This window comes from Mustela lutreola, chromosome 5 (genome assembly GCF_030435805.1).
Source record: "Mustela lutreola isolate mMusLut2 chromosome 5, mMusLut2.pri, whole genome shotgun sequence".
NCBI lineage: Eukaryota > Metazoa > Chordata > Mammalia > Carnivora > Mustelidae > Mustela > Mustela lutreola.
The window spans coordinates 78,533,199-78,549,395 of record NC_081294.1 but is presented as its reverse complement, the minus strand read 5'-3'; the positions used below and the strand labels follow the sequence as shown (position 1 = coordinate 78,549,395).

General features: G+C 42.9%; 3 protein-coding genes across 3 annotated transcripts in view; all 3 read right to left on the bottom strand.

The window, feature by feature from the left end:
- The window catches only part of LOC131832161 (protocadherin alpha-6-like), a 119,504-nt gene extending 114,753 nt beyond the window's left edge, over positions 1–4,751 (bottom strand). The window contains 2 exon segments of the mRNA XM_059174823.1: positions 2,242–2,363; positions 2,365–4,751. Of these exon segments, the coding sequence (XP_059030806.1) occupies positions 2,292–2,363; positions 2,365–4,662 (2,370 nt within the window). The 5' untranslated portion in view covers positions 4,663–4,751 and the 3' untranslated portion in view covers positions 2,242–2,291.
- The window catches only part of LOC131832160 (protocadherin alpha-1-like), a 157,107-nt gene that overhangs the window by 117,973 nt on the left and 22,937 nt on the right, over positions 1–16,197 (bottom strand).
- The window catches only part of LOC131832159 (protocadherin alpha-3-like), a 149,815-nt gene that overhangs the window by 117,976 nt on the left and 15,642 nt on the right, over positions 1–16,197 (bottom strand).

Here is a 16,197-nt window from a genome sequence, read left to right as displayed (position 1 = left end):
AAGACAGTCTCTTCAACAAATGGTATTGGAAAAACTGGATAGCAACATGCAAAAGAATGAAACTGGACCGTTTTCTTACATAAAATAATACACAAAAATAAATTCAAAGTGGATTACAGACCTAAATGTGAGACTTGAAATCATAAAATGTCAGGGTCACGCCCCTAAGATGGCGCCGGCTACATAGCACGGACAGCCTGAAAAACATCCGCCCTGGCCACACATGACCTCGTGCTCGTCACAGGAACACCGCATGCCATCACTGCCTAGGAGTCCCAGATACCTCCTGTTCACGTGAACACCTCTGTGATTGGCTGTTATGCCCTATATAAGGCAAGGGAACTTCCCCGCAGAGGAAAAAAAAAGATCGACCAGGGAATAAACAAGAGCTTGTGCATCGACCTGTGTGTGTGTTGGTGTTGCGTCATCTCTGCAGGCAGGGAGAGCGGGACAATAAAAATCCTAGAGAACACAAGAGGTAACATCTTTGACGTGGACATAGCAATTTCTTTCTAGATATATCTCCTGAGGCACGAGAAACAAAAACAAAAACTAATGGGACTTCATCAAGATAAAAAGCTCCTAAATAGTGAAGGAGTCAATCAACAAAACTAAAAGGCAACTTACAGAATGGGAGAAGATATTAGCAAACTACACATCTGATAAAGGGTTGGTATCCAACATACATTAAGTATTGTAAAACCCAACACCCAAAAATGAAAAATCCACATAAAAATAGGCAGATGACATGAATAGACATTTTTTCAAAGACATGTATGTGTCAACAGACATATGAAAAATAACCAACGTCACTAATCATCAGGTAAATACAAATCAAAACTATAATGAAATATCACTTCATACCTGTCAGAATGGCTAAAAGCAGCAACACAAGAAACAATAGGTGTTGGCTAGGACCAGAAAAAAGAGGAATTCCCTTTCAGTGGGTGGAAATGAAAACTGGTGTAACCAACTCTGGAAAACAGAATGCAGGTTCCTCGAAAGCTAAAAATAGAACTAACCTATGATTTAGCAATTGCACTACTGGGTATTTACCCAAAGGATACAAAAATACTAATTCAAAGGGATACATGCACCCTGATGTTTTATAACAGCATTATCCACAATAGCCAAAAATGGAAACAGCTCAGGTGTCCAGGGACTGACGAATGGATAAGAAAATGTGATTTGTTATTTGTTATTTGTTATTATACATATATATATACAATGGAATATAACTCCACATAAAAAAGAAAACTATCTTGCCATTTTCAGTAATGTGGGTGAAGCTAGAGAGTATCATGCTAAGCTAAATAACTTAGAGAAAGACAAACGCCATATGATTTCACTCATATGTGGAATTTAAGAAATCAGCAAAGGAAAAAAAGAGCGAAAGGGAAAGAGGGAGAGAGGCAAACCAAGAAACAGACTCTTAACCATGGAGAACAAACTGATGCTTATCAGAAGGGAAGTGGGTGGACTAAATAGATGACCCAGATTAAGGAAGTCGACTTTTTTTTTTTTTTTTTTAGGAAGTCGACTTTTGATGAAACCCGAATTTTGTATGAAAGTGCTGAATCACTAAACTGTACACATCAAACTAACATAACAGTTAAATAACTGGAATTTAAATAAAAACTTGATTCAATCTCTATTTTTTTTGAGATAGAGACAGTGAGCAAGTAGGGAGCCCAATGGGAACTTGATCCCAGGACCCTGGGATCATGACCTGAGTGGAAGGCACAACTGAGCCACCCCGGCACCCAAATAAAAACTCTTTAAAAAGAAGAAATATTTACAAAAGAAGAAGAAGAAGAAGAAGAAGAAATAAATTCTCCATGAAAAGCAACACACCAAATAAAATTCAAACATAAGAGATGTGCAGTGTCTGAGGAATATAAATTTTATATGAATTTACTTGATCAAGTGCAAGTTCCCTTGAATTTCTATTTAACCACTATTTGGATCAAATGCAAAGAAATGAAAATTCTACATAATAATTAGAAAAATGCTACTACGTATGCATATTAAAAATGCACCACAAATAGATACAATGTCTGATTACAGTTTAAATTAAGACTAATAACAAACTAAATAGATTACAATACTTAACAGAAAAATGAACAGATTATCTTAAGGAAATTTATTCAAATTTTTAAAAAATGAATAATGTAAAGAAAAATTCTACGGAAGGATTTACTATTTCATGTACGTGTAACTGTTAAGAAAATTCAGACTTACCTTGGCACAATGCTCATCATTTAAATCCTGTTGCTCGCTCATATCCCCCACTACCAGAGAGGGTGGATGACTAGGACTGAAGGCCATGAGGTCGGTCTTGGGAGCGCCCTCCCCAGAGCACACCCTCTGCCGCCTCTGCTGCGAGTACGACCAGCTCCCCACCGCGCTGGAGCACACGAGCGTGGGCTTCCCAGGCCCGCACGCGCCCTCCCTGGGCGGAGCCGAGCACCGCAGCGCCGTGTACAGCAGCAGCGTGAGCACCAGCAGGCTGGACACCGCGCAGATGGCGATGATCAGGTACACGTTGACGTCCACCAGCGCCGTCTCGGCGCCAGCGGCGCCCGCCAACACCCGCGACGACGCCTTTGGCGCCTGGCCGCTCTCCACCAGCGACAGCAGCACGGTGGCCGTGGCCGTCAGCGCCGGCTCGCCGTGGTCCTTGACCAGCACCAGCAGGCGCTGGCGCGGCGGGTCCGCCTCGTCCAGGGGGCGCGTCGTGCTGATCTCGCCCGTGTACAGCGCCACGCGGAACGGGCTGCGCGCGCCCCCCGCCGCCGGCTGCAGCTCGAACGACAGCCACGCGTTGTAGCCGGAATCCGCGTCCACCGCGCGCACCTTCGCCACCACGTGGCCCGCGCCCACCGACCGCGACACCAGCTCGCTCAGCGCGCCGCCCCCGCCGCCCGCGCCGGGCCGCGGCAGCAGCGCCGGCGCGTTGTCGTTCTCGTCCAGCACGAACACCTGCAGCGTCACGTTGCTGCCCAGCGGCGGCACCCCCGCGTCGCGCGCGCTCACTTGGAACTGCAGCAGCTCCAGCTCCTCGTAGTCCAGCGGCTGCAGCGCGTACACCTTGCCGCTCTCCGCGTGCACCGACACGTAGCTCGACAGTGCGCGCTCGCCCACGCGCCGCTCCACCAGCGAGTAGGACACCCGCGCGTTCTCCTGCGCGTCCGCGTCCCGCGCCGACACCGTGAAGATGTGGCAGCCGGGCGGGTTGTTCTCCTTCACGAACACCGTGTACTCGGGCTGCGCGAACGCCGGCGCGTTGTCGTTCACGTCCGCCACTTCCACGGACACGCTGGCGGTGGCGGAGAGCGGAGGCGATCCTCCGTCCCGTGCTGTCACCACCAGCTCATAGTTGGACACGCTCTCGCGGTCCAAGGTGCTGTCCAGCACCAGCGAATAGTAGTTCTTGAAGGTGGACACCAGCTTGAAGGGGACATGGGGTGTTAGTGAGCAGGTCACTTGCCCGTTGGCACCTATGTCGAGATCTGACACGCTAATTAGGGCAATAACAGTACCTGATTGAGCGTCCTCTCGGATAGGCAAGGATAAGGAAGTCAATGAAATCTGAGGGATGTTATCATTTTTATCCAAAACCTTCAACAAAACAGTGCAATGTCCAGCCATGGGTGGGTGACCTTTATCCGTCGCGTCAACACGAATTTTGTATAAATTTAATTTTTCAAAATCTAAATTCCCTTTAGTTACTATTTCTCCAGTATTTGGATCTATTCTAAACTGGTCTCTAACCGTGGTTGGAACAAGACTATTTAAAGAGTATGAAATTTCCCCATTCACTCCTTCATCCCGATCAGAAGCATTCAGTCTGATGACTGTTGTTGCGTTGCCAGAGTTTTCGAAGATCCTTACTTCATATTCAGTCTGTTCGAAAGTGGGAGCATTGTCATTCACGTCCAGCACAGTGACCAGCAGCTGAACAGAGCCAGTGAGCTCAGGTGTGCCTTCGTCAGTGGCTGTCAGCAGTAAGTTATGTTCAGGAGCTTCCTCTCTGTCCAAGGATTTCCTTAACACGAGCCCAATTTGTGTATTGTCCTCACTGTTGGTTTTCACATCTAAGGCGAAGTATTCGCTGGAGCTGAGTTTATAGGTTAAGTGGGAATTCGAGCCAACATCCTCATCTGACGCGCCCTCTAGTGGAAACAGAGAATCTGGCAGTCTTGATTCGTAAATCAGCACTCTTTGTTCCTTTAAACGAAACACTGGCGCGTTGTCGTTAATGTCCTTCACCTCCACCTCCACATGGAAAACCTGCAGCGGCCTGTCCACGATCACCTCCAGGTGGATGCTACACTCCGCGCTCCGCCCGCACAGCTTCTCCCGATCGATCCGAGAATTCACAAACAAAATGCCATTCTGTAGATTTACCTCCAGAAGGTCCCCGTGGCCTTTGGACGCCACCCGGAACAGGCGTGGCACCAGCTCTGCCAGCTCCAGCCCCAAATCCTGGGCGATGCGGCCCACGAAGGTACCGTGTTTGGCCTCCTCCGGGACCGAGTAATGAACCTGGCCGCTGCCCTCCTCCCACGCTGTAAGGAGCAGAAGCGAGAGCAGCAGATACTGAGATCCCAGTCTGCTTTCCAGGGTAATAATCATGTCAAATACTTGTTTTATTTCCATCAGAAGATCTTGTCTCGCAGCTAAGATAAATTTTGTGCGATCCAGAGTCTGCTAATCCAATTCTTCTGAGCTTGCCATCCCTGGGCACTCATGGAACTAATCCGTAATAGGAGGAATGGATTTTGCATACTGTAATAACTAGGTTGACTTCATGGTAGACAGCGACATCATGCGGCTACAAAGGGTAAGAAATGAATTCACATAACCGCGCTAAGCTGTAGTTTTTTAAATTAAAAAAAAAATATTTTTTTTAAAGATTTTTATTTGTTTATTTGACACAGAGAGAGAGAGAACACTCAGGGAGACTGGGGAGGAAGAAGCAAGCTTGCTAAGCAAGGAGCCCAGCGCGGGGCTCGATTCCAGGACCTTGCGGTCCACTAAGACAGATGCTTTAGGACTGAGCCACCCAGGCACCAACCCCCCTCCCCCCCGCCCAAATTCTTATTTTGCCTTAATTTAATAGTAAATCTCCTTATGTTCATAATTTGCAGAGCCAGTTTCACCTTGCCTGATTTCTTTTTTATTTATTTTTTTATCAATTTAGAGTAGTGTGAGGGATTAGAAAATTCTTAGCAAAACAATCTCTCTCCTAATAATTTGATTACTGTTATCAACCAGTTCAGAAAACGTGTGATCTGAAGTAGGTCTGGGAATTAGAAGTGCAAACTATACTACACTCTTTGTGTAGAGAAGAAACGTGTATATATTTCTGTTCTAGGACATGCTATTATATTTTGCTCTGAGAAAAGAATGGAATGTAATTTTTAATTAACAAATTTTATCCACACTTTTAAAACCTTATAGATTGTTTAAGTCCATTTTTTCTTTGTCTGATGTATATCAAACACTCCCAAAGCTTTTTCTTTTACTTAATGATGGAAGATGAAATTTTTAGTGCATATTCTTTACAGCATTTCCAAATTTTCCCACACTTTATACTGAGCCTCCCTCTCAAAAAATTCTCCTTCACATACTTCATCACTGCAAATTCTAGTGGGATATCTACCCATCATCATACTTTCATGCTCTAATTCTTCAGCTGCTCCTGGATGAGTTTATCCTTTTCTCTCAATCTTAACTTTGTATAGGCTTTCCATTAAATGTCTCATCCACTCTCAGTGTTTCAAATAAGACTTTTACTAAAGGTATTCCCAAACGCACATCTTCCTCCCCCCAACTTTCTATGGTTCTCTTTAAAAAAAAAAAAAAAAAGAAAGGTGTTTTTTTTTTTTTGAGAGAAAGAGACAGCTGGGTGAGAGTAAGAGAGCAAAAGAGAGAGAGAAAGAGAGAGACAAAGCATGTAGGAGCAAGCAGTGGGAGGGGCAAAGGGAGAGGGAGAAGCAAGCTCCCCACTGAGCAGGGAGCCAGACTCGGGGCTAGATCCTAGGACCCTGGAATCATGACTCGAGCCAAAGTTAGACACATAACCTACTGAGCCACGAAGGTACCCCTCCTTTCTAATGGTTCTAATTATCATTTTCACCCATGCATGCTAATGACTCTCAGAAAATAATTTGATTACAATTTGAAGATTATGTAGATATCATTACTAACCCACAAATTCAAACCCTTGAAAACCTCATTTTATTTTAATGGCATGAACATTCTACACGTCACCTACATTAATTTTTTATTAGTCCTCCTCCCTTACCTACCTTATTCAAAGTCTATCAACAGTCCATCTGTCTTTTCACATACCACTACATTTATCTTCAGGAAAACAGCTATTAGTGAACTGAACTAAAGGCAGGAATTTCATGACATTAGAGTCACCTCTACATGACCTGAGGTGCAATCAGATGCCAACATTTCCAATGTTATTTTTAACTACTCTCCAATATGAATTCTATTTTGCAGACATTATAGATCACTTCCTTGTCTTCTTCCTCAGCACAACCCTTGTTCAAGATGTTTCTAAAATTACCTCCATCTTCACCTATAAAAATGTTATCTTGGTATCAAAATGAAGCACAAATGTCAATTTTACCATGAATTAATCTGTAATGTCATCAATTGGAGATGATCAAACTCTTCCTCAAAATGAGAAAATGATAGGTACAAAAAAAAAGATTTTTCAAATGGACACATGCCGACATTCATCCCCCCAAAATTCTGATAAACCTGTAAAATCCTCACAGACCACTGTAATACAAAGCTCCTCCACCACTATAAGAGGCTTCATCTTAAACTAATTAACCTAGATCTGTGTATTACTCCCTATCACTGAATTTCTATTGCTGCCATTTTGGGTAAACAAAGAGTTTATGTGCTAACCAATAATATACCCCCAAATGAAATCTGCCTTTGCTTGCAGGAAGATAAGCCTTGACAGAAGTGTATTAGCTTACAGGGGTTTGTTTTAAACCCAATGCAAGGTTGAACTCACGACCCTGAGATACAAGACCTGAGCTAAGATCAAGAGACTGACATTTAACCAGTTGAGCCACCCAGGTGCCCCTAGCTTGCAGTCTTAAGACTTAAGAGAGTTTTCTCTTTTTTCCCTTTTTAAAAAATTAACATATAATGTATTATTTGCTTCAGGGGTACAGCTCTGTGAATCATCAGACTTACACAATTCACAGCACTCACCATAGCACATACCTTCCCCAGAGTCCATCACCCAGCCAACCTATCCCTTCCCCATCATCCCCCAGCAACGCTCAGTTTGTTTCCTGCGATTAAGAGTCTCTTATGGTTTGTCTTCCTTCTGTCCCGTCTTGTTTCATTTTTTTCCCTCCCTACTCCCCACAACCCTCTGCCCTGCCTCTCAAATTCATCATATTAGGGAGATCGTATGATAATTGTCTCTCTCTGATTGACTTATTTCACTTGGCATAATACCCTCTAGTTCCAACCACATCACTACAAATGGCAGAATTTTGATTTTTTTATGGCTGCATAGTATTCCATTGTATATATATACACCACATCTTCTTTATCCATTCATCTGTTGAGGGACATCTACGTTCTTTCCATCATTTTGCTATTGTGGACATTTCTATTATAAACATTGGGGTGCACGTGCCCCTTCAGATCACTACATTTGTATCCTTAAGGTAAATATCCAGTAGTGCAATTGCTGGGTCATAGGGTAGCCCTATTTTCAACTTTTTGAGGAATGTCCATACTGTTTTCCAGAGTGGCTGCACCAGCTTGCATTCCCACCAACAGTGCAGGAGAGTACCCACTTCTCCACATCCTCGCCAACATCTGTCATTTCCTGACTGGTTAATTTTAGCCATTCTGACTGGTGTGAATTGGTATCTATCTCACTGTGATTTTGATCTTTATTTCCCTGATGCCGAGTGATGGTGAGAACCTTTTCATGTGTCTGTTGGCCATTTGGATGTCTTCTTTGCGGGAAAGTCTGTTCATGTCTTCTGCCTATTTCTTGATTGGATTATTTGTTCTTTGGGTCTTGAGTTTGAGTTCTTTATAGATTTTGGATACTCTATATAGTGGTTAAGATTTTACATAAATTTTGCTCTATGTGAAGAGTGCCTTTGAATTTCAACTTTAAAATTACCTAATTAGGGGTGCCAGGGGGCTCAGTCAATTAATCATCTGACTTCTGCTCAGGCCATGATCCTTAAGATTGAGCACCCTTGTAGGGCTCCCTGCTCAGCAGGGAGTCTGCTTTTCCCTCTCCCTCTGCCCCTCGCTCCCCCCACTTGTGTCCCTTCTCTCTTTCTCTCTACCAAATAAATAATTAAAATCTTTAAAAAACATAAAAATACAGGCGCCTATTTTTGGGTGGCTCAGTGGGTTAAGCCTCTGCCTCCAGCTCAGGTCATGATCTGAGGGTCCTGGGATCGATCCCCATTCAGGTTCTCTGCTCAGCGGAGAGCCTGCTTCCCCCTCTCTCTCTCTCTGGCTGCTGCTCTGCCTACTTGTGATCTCTCTGTGTCAAATAAATAAGTAAAATCTTTTTAAAAATAAAAAATAAATAAAATTAGCTAATTAAAGTTAACTATCAAATCTCTATTACAATTTCTAGAAGAGTGATATACAATCCAGTTTATTGGGACTCTTGTAATAATCCTGTTTATTGGCTCCCAGTAGAAAATTATGCAATTTTACTGAAATCTTTCCTGTAAAATAAACATGGAAAAGGAAAATATTGGTCCTCTCATAAGAAACAGCTTATATTTTTGTTCATTTATTTGCTCAAATACTTCATTCCAGTCAAGGAAGAAGAGTATGTAGAGAAAAACTTTGATCAATTTATGGACAGCTTCCTCTTCCAGAAAAGAAATATTTTAGTTATAATATAAATCAAAGGGGCGCCTGGGTGGCTCAGTGGGTTAAGCTGCTGCCTTCGGCTCGGGTCATGATCTCAGAGTCCTGGGATCGAGTCCCACATCGGGCTCTCTGCTCAGCAGAGAGCCTGCTTCCCTCTCTCTCTGCCTGCCTCTCTGTCTACTGTGATGTCTCTCTGTCAAATAAATAAATAAAATCTTTTAAAAAAATTTTTAAAAATAATATAAATCAAAGAGTTTATATTTTAAAAATAAATTAACTTAATTTTTTCAAAAGCTGACAAGTGTTAACTACCAATTTAGTGGTGAGAACTCCCTCTCAATGTACAGGACTTCCTCAAAGAAATACAGTACTAGAAATACTTAAATAGTATGATACACGTGTATTTATATAATTTATACAATTAAAAACATGTAGAGAATGCAAGAAATAGCCAAACTAATAAAAATAAATTAAATTTTTATCACATGAAATGTGGACCACTTATTTCCTGCTAGACCCACATTGTTTTCTGAAGAAGTGTAGAAAAACAATTCTGGGGGCGCCTGGGTGGCTCAGTGGGTTAAGCAGCTGCCTTCGGCTGGGTCATGATCTCAGGGTCCTGGGATCGAGTCCCACATCGGGCTCTCTGCTCAGCGGGAGCCTGCTTCCCTCTCTCTCTCTCTCTCTGCCTGCCTCTCCATCTACTTGTGATTTCTCTCTGTCAAATAAATAAATAAAATCTTTAAAAAAAACAATTCTGTGTATTTGAGATAGAGACTGCTCTTGCCTATGGTAAAGTCAAATGTACAACTTTGTTATAACGAATTGTATTGGTAAACAACATACTCAAGAGAGGATTTTGTATCGTGGTACTTATTTTTTTTTAATCTGACAACAAAAAGCAACAATAAATCCCAATAAAGAGCACAGGCATTAATTTCTCTTACATCAGCCAATGCAACATTTTTCTAGATATGCCTCCTGAGGCCAGGAAAACAAAAGTAAAATTAAACTATTGGGACTACATCAAAATAAAAACCTTCTGCATAGCAAAGGAAACTGTCAACAAAACTAAAGGACGACCAACTGAATGGGAGACGATATTGGCAAATGACATCCAATAAAGGATTAGTATCCAAAAATATAAAGAACTTCGACAACTCAACACCTAAAAACCAAATAACCCAATTAAAACTGGGCAGAAGACATGAACATAGACGTTTCTTCAAAGAAGATATCCAGATGGCCAACAGACAAATAAAACGATGCTCAACATCACTCTTCCTCAGGGTAATGCAAATCAAAACAACAATGAGATATCACCTCACACCTGTCAGAATGGCTAAAATGAACACAAGAAACAACAGGTGTTATCTAGAATATGGAGGAAGAGGGACACTCATGCACTCCTGTTGAGAATGCAAACTGGTGCAGCCACTATGGAAGACTGTATGGAGGTTCCTCAAATATTAAAAATAGAACTGCCATTATGATCCGGTAATTCCACCACTGGGTATTTAAACACTATACTGAAGGGATATATGCACCCCTGTGTTTACTGCAGGACTAATTATAATAGCCAAATTACAAAACATCTCAAGTGACCATCAAAAGAGGAATGGATAAAGAAGATGTGGGGGGGGGGGTGTTTGTAGAATTAAATATCACTCACCCAGAAAAAAGAAAATATCTTGCCATTAGCAACAACATGGATGGATCTAGAGAGTATAATGCTAAGTGAAATAAGTCAGAGAAAGACAAATACCATGTGATTTCACTCATATTGTGGAATTTAAGAAAGAAAACAAATGAAGAAAAAAAGAGACCAACCAAAAAACAGAATCTTAACTATAGAGAACAAACTGATAGTTACCAAAGTGAGGGGGGGGGTAGTAATGGGAAATAGGTAAAGGAGATGAAGGATACACGTGTTGTGATGAACACTGAATAATGTATAGAAATGTTAAATCTATTGTACATCTGAAACTAACATAACACTGTATATCAATACCTATATGTACATACATAAACTCATCATTGTGTTCTAAAGCAAGACCCATGAAAAAACAGTCTAGGGGAATTTTACTGGTGAATTTTGTTATTTAATTTTAGACATAATAGTATTAGATAATTATTCCACCTTATCTGAGTATAAACAGTTTTTGAGGGATTACTGAATCTCACGTAGTCTACTCTTACCAAGTTTGTGAAAGACCTCCATGTTGTTAAGCTCTGCAAGAAATATGCTGCAGCCAATGTGTAATTAAAAATTCAAGGAGTCACATTTTAAAAATAATCTCTACACCTGATGTGGGGTTTAAACTCACAACCCTGAGATCAAGGGTCATGCACTCTATATACTGAGCCACCCAGGTGTCCCTTAGTAGCCCCATTTTTTTAATTAGAGAAAATGCAAAAGGGAGTGGGGGGGGGAGACAGAATCTGGAGCAGGCTCCTCGCTGTGCCCAGCCTGAGGGAGGACTCATCCAAGACCCTGAGATTATGACCTAAGCCAAAACCAAGAGTCAGACACACAACCAACTGAGCCACCCAGGAATCCCAGTTGCTACATTTTTAAAAAGTAAAAACAAGTAAGTGAAATTTTAATATGATATTTTATTTAACTGAATGTATCCCAAATACTACCATTTCAACATGTACATATTACTTTTGAATGTACTGATGAAATATTTTCATTTTTAGTTTTGTACTGTCTTTGAAATTTGGTGTGCATTTTTAAAATTGAAATAAAACTGACATAACATTGTAAAAAAAAAAAAAACCATAGCAGTAATGTCTAATTTGAATATGTTAAGATTTGCCCAACAGTGAGAGCTCAGAATTGCTTCTTACCAATATAATAATTTGTCAATTCAAAAAAAAGGCAAGTTAAAGAAAAAGTAATCATTGTTCCACTAAAAGTTGATGTTAGAGTAAGGGGAAAAATGATGATATATCTGCAAAGTGGGGCACCAAAAATCTGGAAGAAGTGATACGGCACATTCTCAAGTACTGCTACATCATGATTATCAAGACATATTAAGTAAAACAGAGGAAAAGCTATATGACCATATGTTTTGAAATAGAAGAGGAGTATTTATTTGTATATAAAGAAAAGATGTGTGGGAAGATAACCAAGAAATTGCAACATTTGAAATAGTCAAGGAAGAGGGGCACTTGGGGGCACTTGGCAGGCAGTAAAGTATATGACTCTTATCTCAGAGTTGTGAGTTCGAACCCCACCTTGGGTGTAGATATCACCTAAAAAAAAAACACACCTTAGAAATGTCCAAGAAGGTACATTAAGTGGCTTGATACTGGAGGTGGAAGGGAAAGATTTTAAAACTTTGTAAACCATGTAAGTGTATTTCATATGAAGAAATAAATAAAACTCCTACAGTTAAGAAAAAATCATACATATCAAATTCATCATAAGTATGCAAAAGCCAACCATTTAGAAAAACCTAAAGGAAACAGTGTACAAATATTACTTAAAAAGGAAATTAAATTGGTGTAATAAAAACATTAAAATAATTGATATTCAGTGAAAAAGAAAAGGGAAAGTGACACAAAAATGATAAAACATTTCAGTGCAGTAGTAATATGAGATTTCAAAGTAAATAACTCCAAATATGTCATATAAGTACCTCCCTACGTCTTACAGACTGAAAAATATTTATTAAATTTTATTTTGGGAAACAATTTCTATCATGCAAAGAAAAGTAATCTATTCACGCCAACTTTTAAAACTTTAAAAAGTGGAACGTTCCTGAAATAAATTCATTCTGCAAAGCGATTGTCTGCCACAAATTAAAATTAATTCTAAGAATAACTGTAGTTTTTAGTAAATGAATTAGTACCAATACAAAACTTATATCTGAAGTGAAGAGATAATAGGTATAAAACCATAACTTAAAAAGAAGAGAGAGAGAAATAATAAATATTAAAGATGTAAAACGAAAATTTATTGTGAAAGATATTTTTGAGACTCACAGTGTCAGCAGAGCTGGGACCCTGAGGTAGGCTGGGACTGAAGGCCATGAGGTCGGTCTTGGGAGCGCCCTCCCCAGAGCACACCCTCTGCCGCCTCTGCTGCGAGTACGACCAGCTCCCCACCGCGCTGGAGCACACGAGCGTGGGCTTCCCAGGCCCGCACGCGCCCTCCCTGGGCGGAGCCGAGCACCGCAGCGCCGTGTACAGCAGCAGCGTGAGCACCAGCAGGCTGGACACCGCGCAGATGGCGATGATCAGGTACACGTTGACGTCCACCAGCGCCGTCTCGGCGCCAGCGGCGCCCGCCAACACCCGCGACGACGCCTTTGGCGCCTGGCCGCTCTCCACCAGCGACAGCAGCACGGTGGCCGTGGCCGTCAGCGCCGGCTCGCCGTGGTCCTTGACCAGCACCAGCAGGCGCTGGCGCGGCGGGTCCGCCTCGTCCAGGGGGCGCGTCGTGCTGATCTCGCCCGTGTACAGCGCCACGCGGAACGGGCTGCGCGCGCCCCCCGCCGCCGGCTGCAGCTCGAACGACAGCCACGCGTTGTAGCCGGAATCCGCGTCCACCGCGCGCACCTTCGCCACCACGTGGCCCGCGCCCACCGACCGCGACACCAGCTCGCTCAGCGCGCCGCCCCCGCCGCCCGCGCCGGGCCGCGGCAGCAGCGCCGGCGCGTTGTCGTTCTCGTCCAGCACGAACACCTGCAGCGTCACGTTGCTGCCCAGCGGCGGCACCCCCGCGTCGCGCGCGCTCACTTGGAACTGCAGCAGCTCCAGCTCCTCGTAGTCCAGCGGCTGCAGCGCGTACACCTTGCCGCTCTCCGCGTGCACCGACACGTAGCTCGACAGTGCGCGCTCGCCCACGCGCCGCTCCACCAGCGAGTAGGACACCCGCGCGTTCTCCTGCGCGTCCGCGTCCCGCGCCGACACCGTGAAGATGTGGCAGCCGGGCGGGTTGTTCTCCTTCACGAACACCGTGTACTCGGGCTGCGCGAACGCCGGCGCGTTGTCGTTCACGTCCGCCACTTCCACGGACACGCTGGCGGTGGCGGAGAGCGGAGGCGATCCTCCGTCCCGTGCTGTCACCACCAGCTCATAGTTGGACACGCTCTCGCGGTCCAAGGTGCTGTCCAGCACCAGCGAATAGTAGTTCTTGAAGGTGGACACCAGCTTGAAGGGAACGTGGAGCGACAGGGTGCAGGTCACCTGACCATTGAGACCGGAGTCGCGGTCAGACAGACTGATCAGGGCGATGACGGTCCCCACTGAAGCGTTTTCTTGTACCGGCAGAGATATGGAGGTTATGGCCATCTCTGGGGTATTATCATTCTCATCCAGGAGTTTTACTATTACTTTGCAGTGTCCAGTTAATGGGAATGGACTTCTATCTACAGCATCAATATTAATTTCATATAAATTACAGTCTTCGTAATCCAGTTTTCCCTTAACTCTAATTTCCCCACTATTCGAATCGATTATAAATTTAGATTTGACATTGTCAAGAACAAGATCACTAAAGAGATATACTATTTCCTTATTAATGCCGTCATCTGCATCCGAGGCGTTCAGTTTAATAACTAATGTCCCATTTGGTGCATTTTCTAATAATCTGATATTATAAACTGATTTATCAAATTTGGGGGCATTATCATTCGCATCCAATACGTTGATCAATACTTGAACTGTACCTGTTAGTTCAGGTTTTCCTCCATCAGTTGCCGTCAGTAATAAAAGATGTTCCTGGATTTCTTCCCGATCTACTGCTTTCTTTAAGACTAGCTCTAAAATGCTTGTTTCTTCTTCATTTGCTTTAACATCCAAATCAAAATATTCATTAGTATTTAGTTTGTATCTCAATTCTGCGTTTGCTCCGACATCCATATCAAATGCGCCCTCTAGCGGAAACCGGGAATCCACTATTCTTGACTCTAAAATAAATAATCTTTGTTCCTTTCGGAAGAACCTTGGCGGATTGTCGTTAATGTCCTTCACCTCCACCTCCACATGGAAAGCCTGCAGCGGCTTGTCCACGATCACCTCCAGGTGGATGCTGCACTCCAGACTCCGCCCGCACAGCTCCTCCCGGTCGATCCGAGAATTCACAAACAAAATGCCATTCTGCAGATTTACCTCCAGAAGGTCTCTATGACCTTTGGATGCCACTCGGAAAAGGCGTGGCACCAGCTCCGCAAGCTCCAGCCCCAGGTCTTGCGCGATGCGGCCCACGAAGGTGCCGTGTTTGACCTCCTCCAGGACTGAGTAGTGGACCTGGCCGCTCCCGGCCTTCCAGATTGTGAGGAGCAGAAGAGAGAGCAGCAGGCGCCGGGAACCTGGACTTCTCTGGGAATATACCATCGCAAATACGCTGCAATTTTCAAATGTCTATTGTACTACAACAAGGATAGCTTTTGGAAACCTAATTCCCAATTTACTATAATTTTTTATTTGCTCACCTTTTCAGCTTCAGCAGCCCAGTAAAACACGGAGTAGCCTTTTCCTTTCTAAGGAAAATAAACTCACCGTTCCCTTTATTGGGGGGGGGGGGAGTCAACCACCAAACTTGCGGTTTCCAGCGCCATCATGTGGATGAAAGGGTGAGTTTTTACTTTATTATGCTTTTTTTTTTTTTTTTTATTTAAAGATTTTATTTATTTATTTGACAGAGAGAAATCACAAGTAGTCGGAGAGGCAGGCAGAGAGAGAGAGACGGAAGCAGGCTCCCTGCTGAGCAGAGAGCCCGATGCGGGACTCGATCCCAGGACCCTGAGATCATGACCTGAGCCGAAGGCAGCGGCTTAACCCACTGAGCCACCCAGGCGCCCATTATTATGCTTTATTTGCCTTAGATTTGTTAAATATTTCCCAATTACGATGACTTTTAGGTGTTCTTTATTTTCCTTATCTCTAATTTAAACGCATCGTTAAGACTATAATAAAGAATATCTGTTTTCATTAAAATATTGCAAAATCAATACTACTTTAGTCGTGCCACACCAGTCTTTACTAGAGTTAATTTGTATTGGTCTATTCCATTTAGGGAGTGGCTTTCTATAATTCCTAATTAAAATTAAAGGTTTTAGTTTTTCATTTATTTCCATATTTAAATATATCTTATTAAATTTCTTGAGTGTTTTCTATTATTTTGATGGGATGTTTGTGCACTACTATGTTATTCATGAAACAATTTTACACTCCTATTTGCAGCACTTAATATTGGCTTTTTGTTGATGTTATCTTTAAAGTAACAAACTATTTGAATAGCGTTCTTATGTGAGTTACTGTTTTCAAGTCTGATATTCA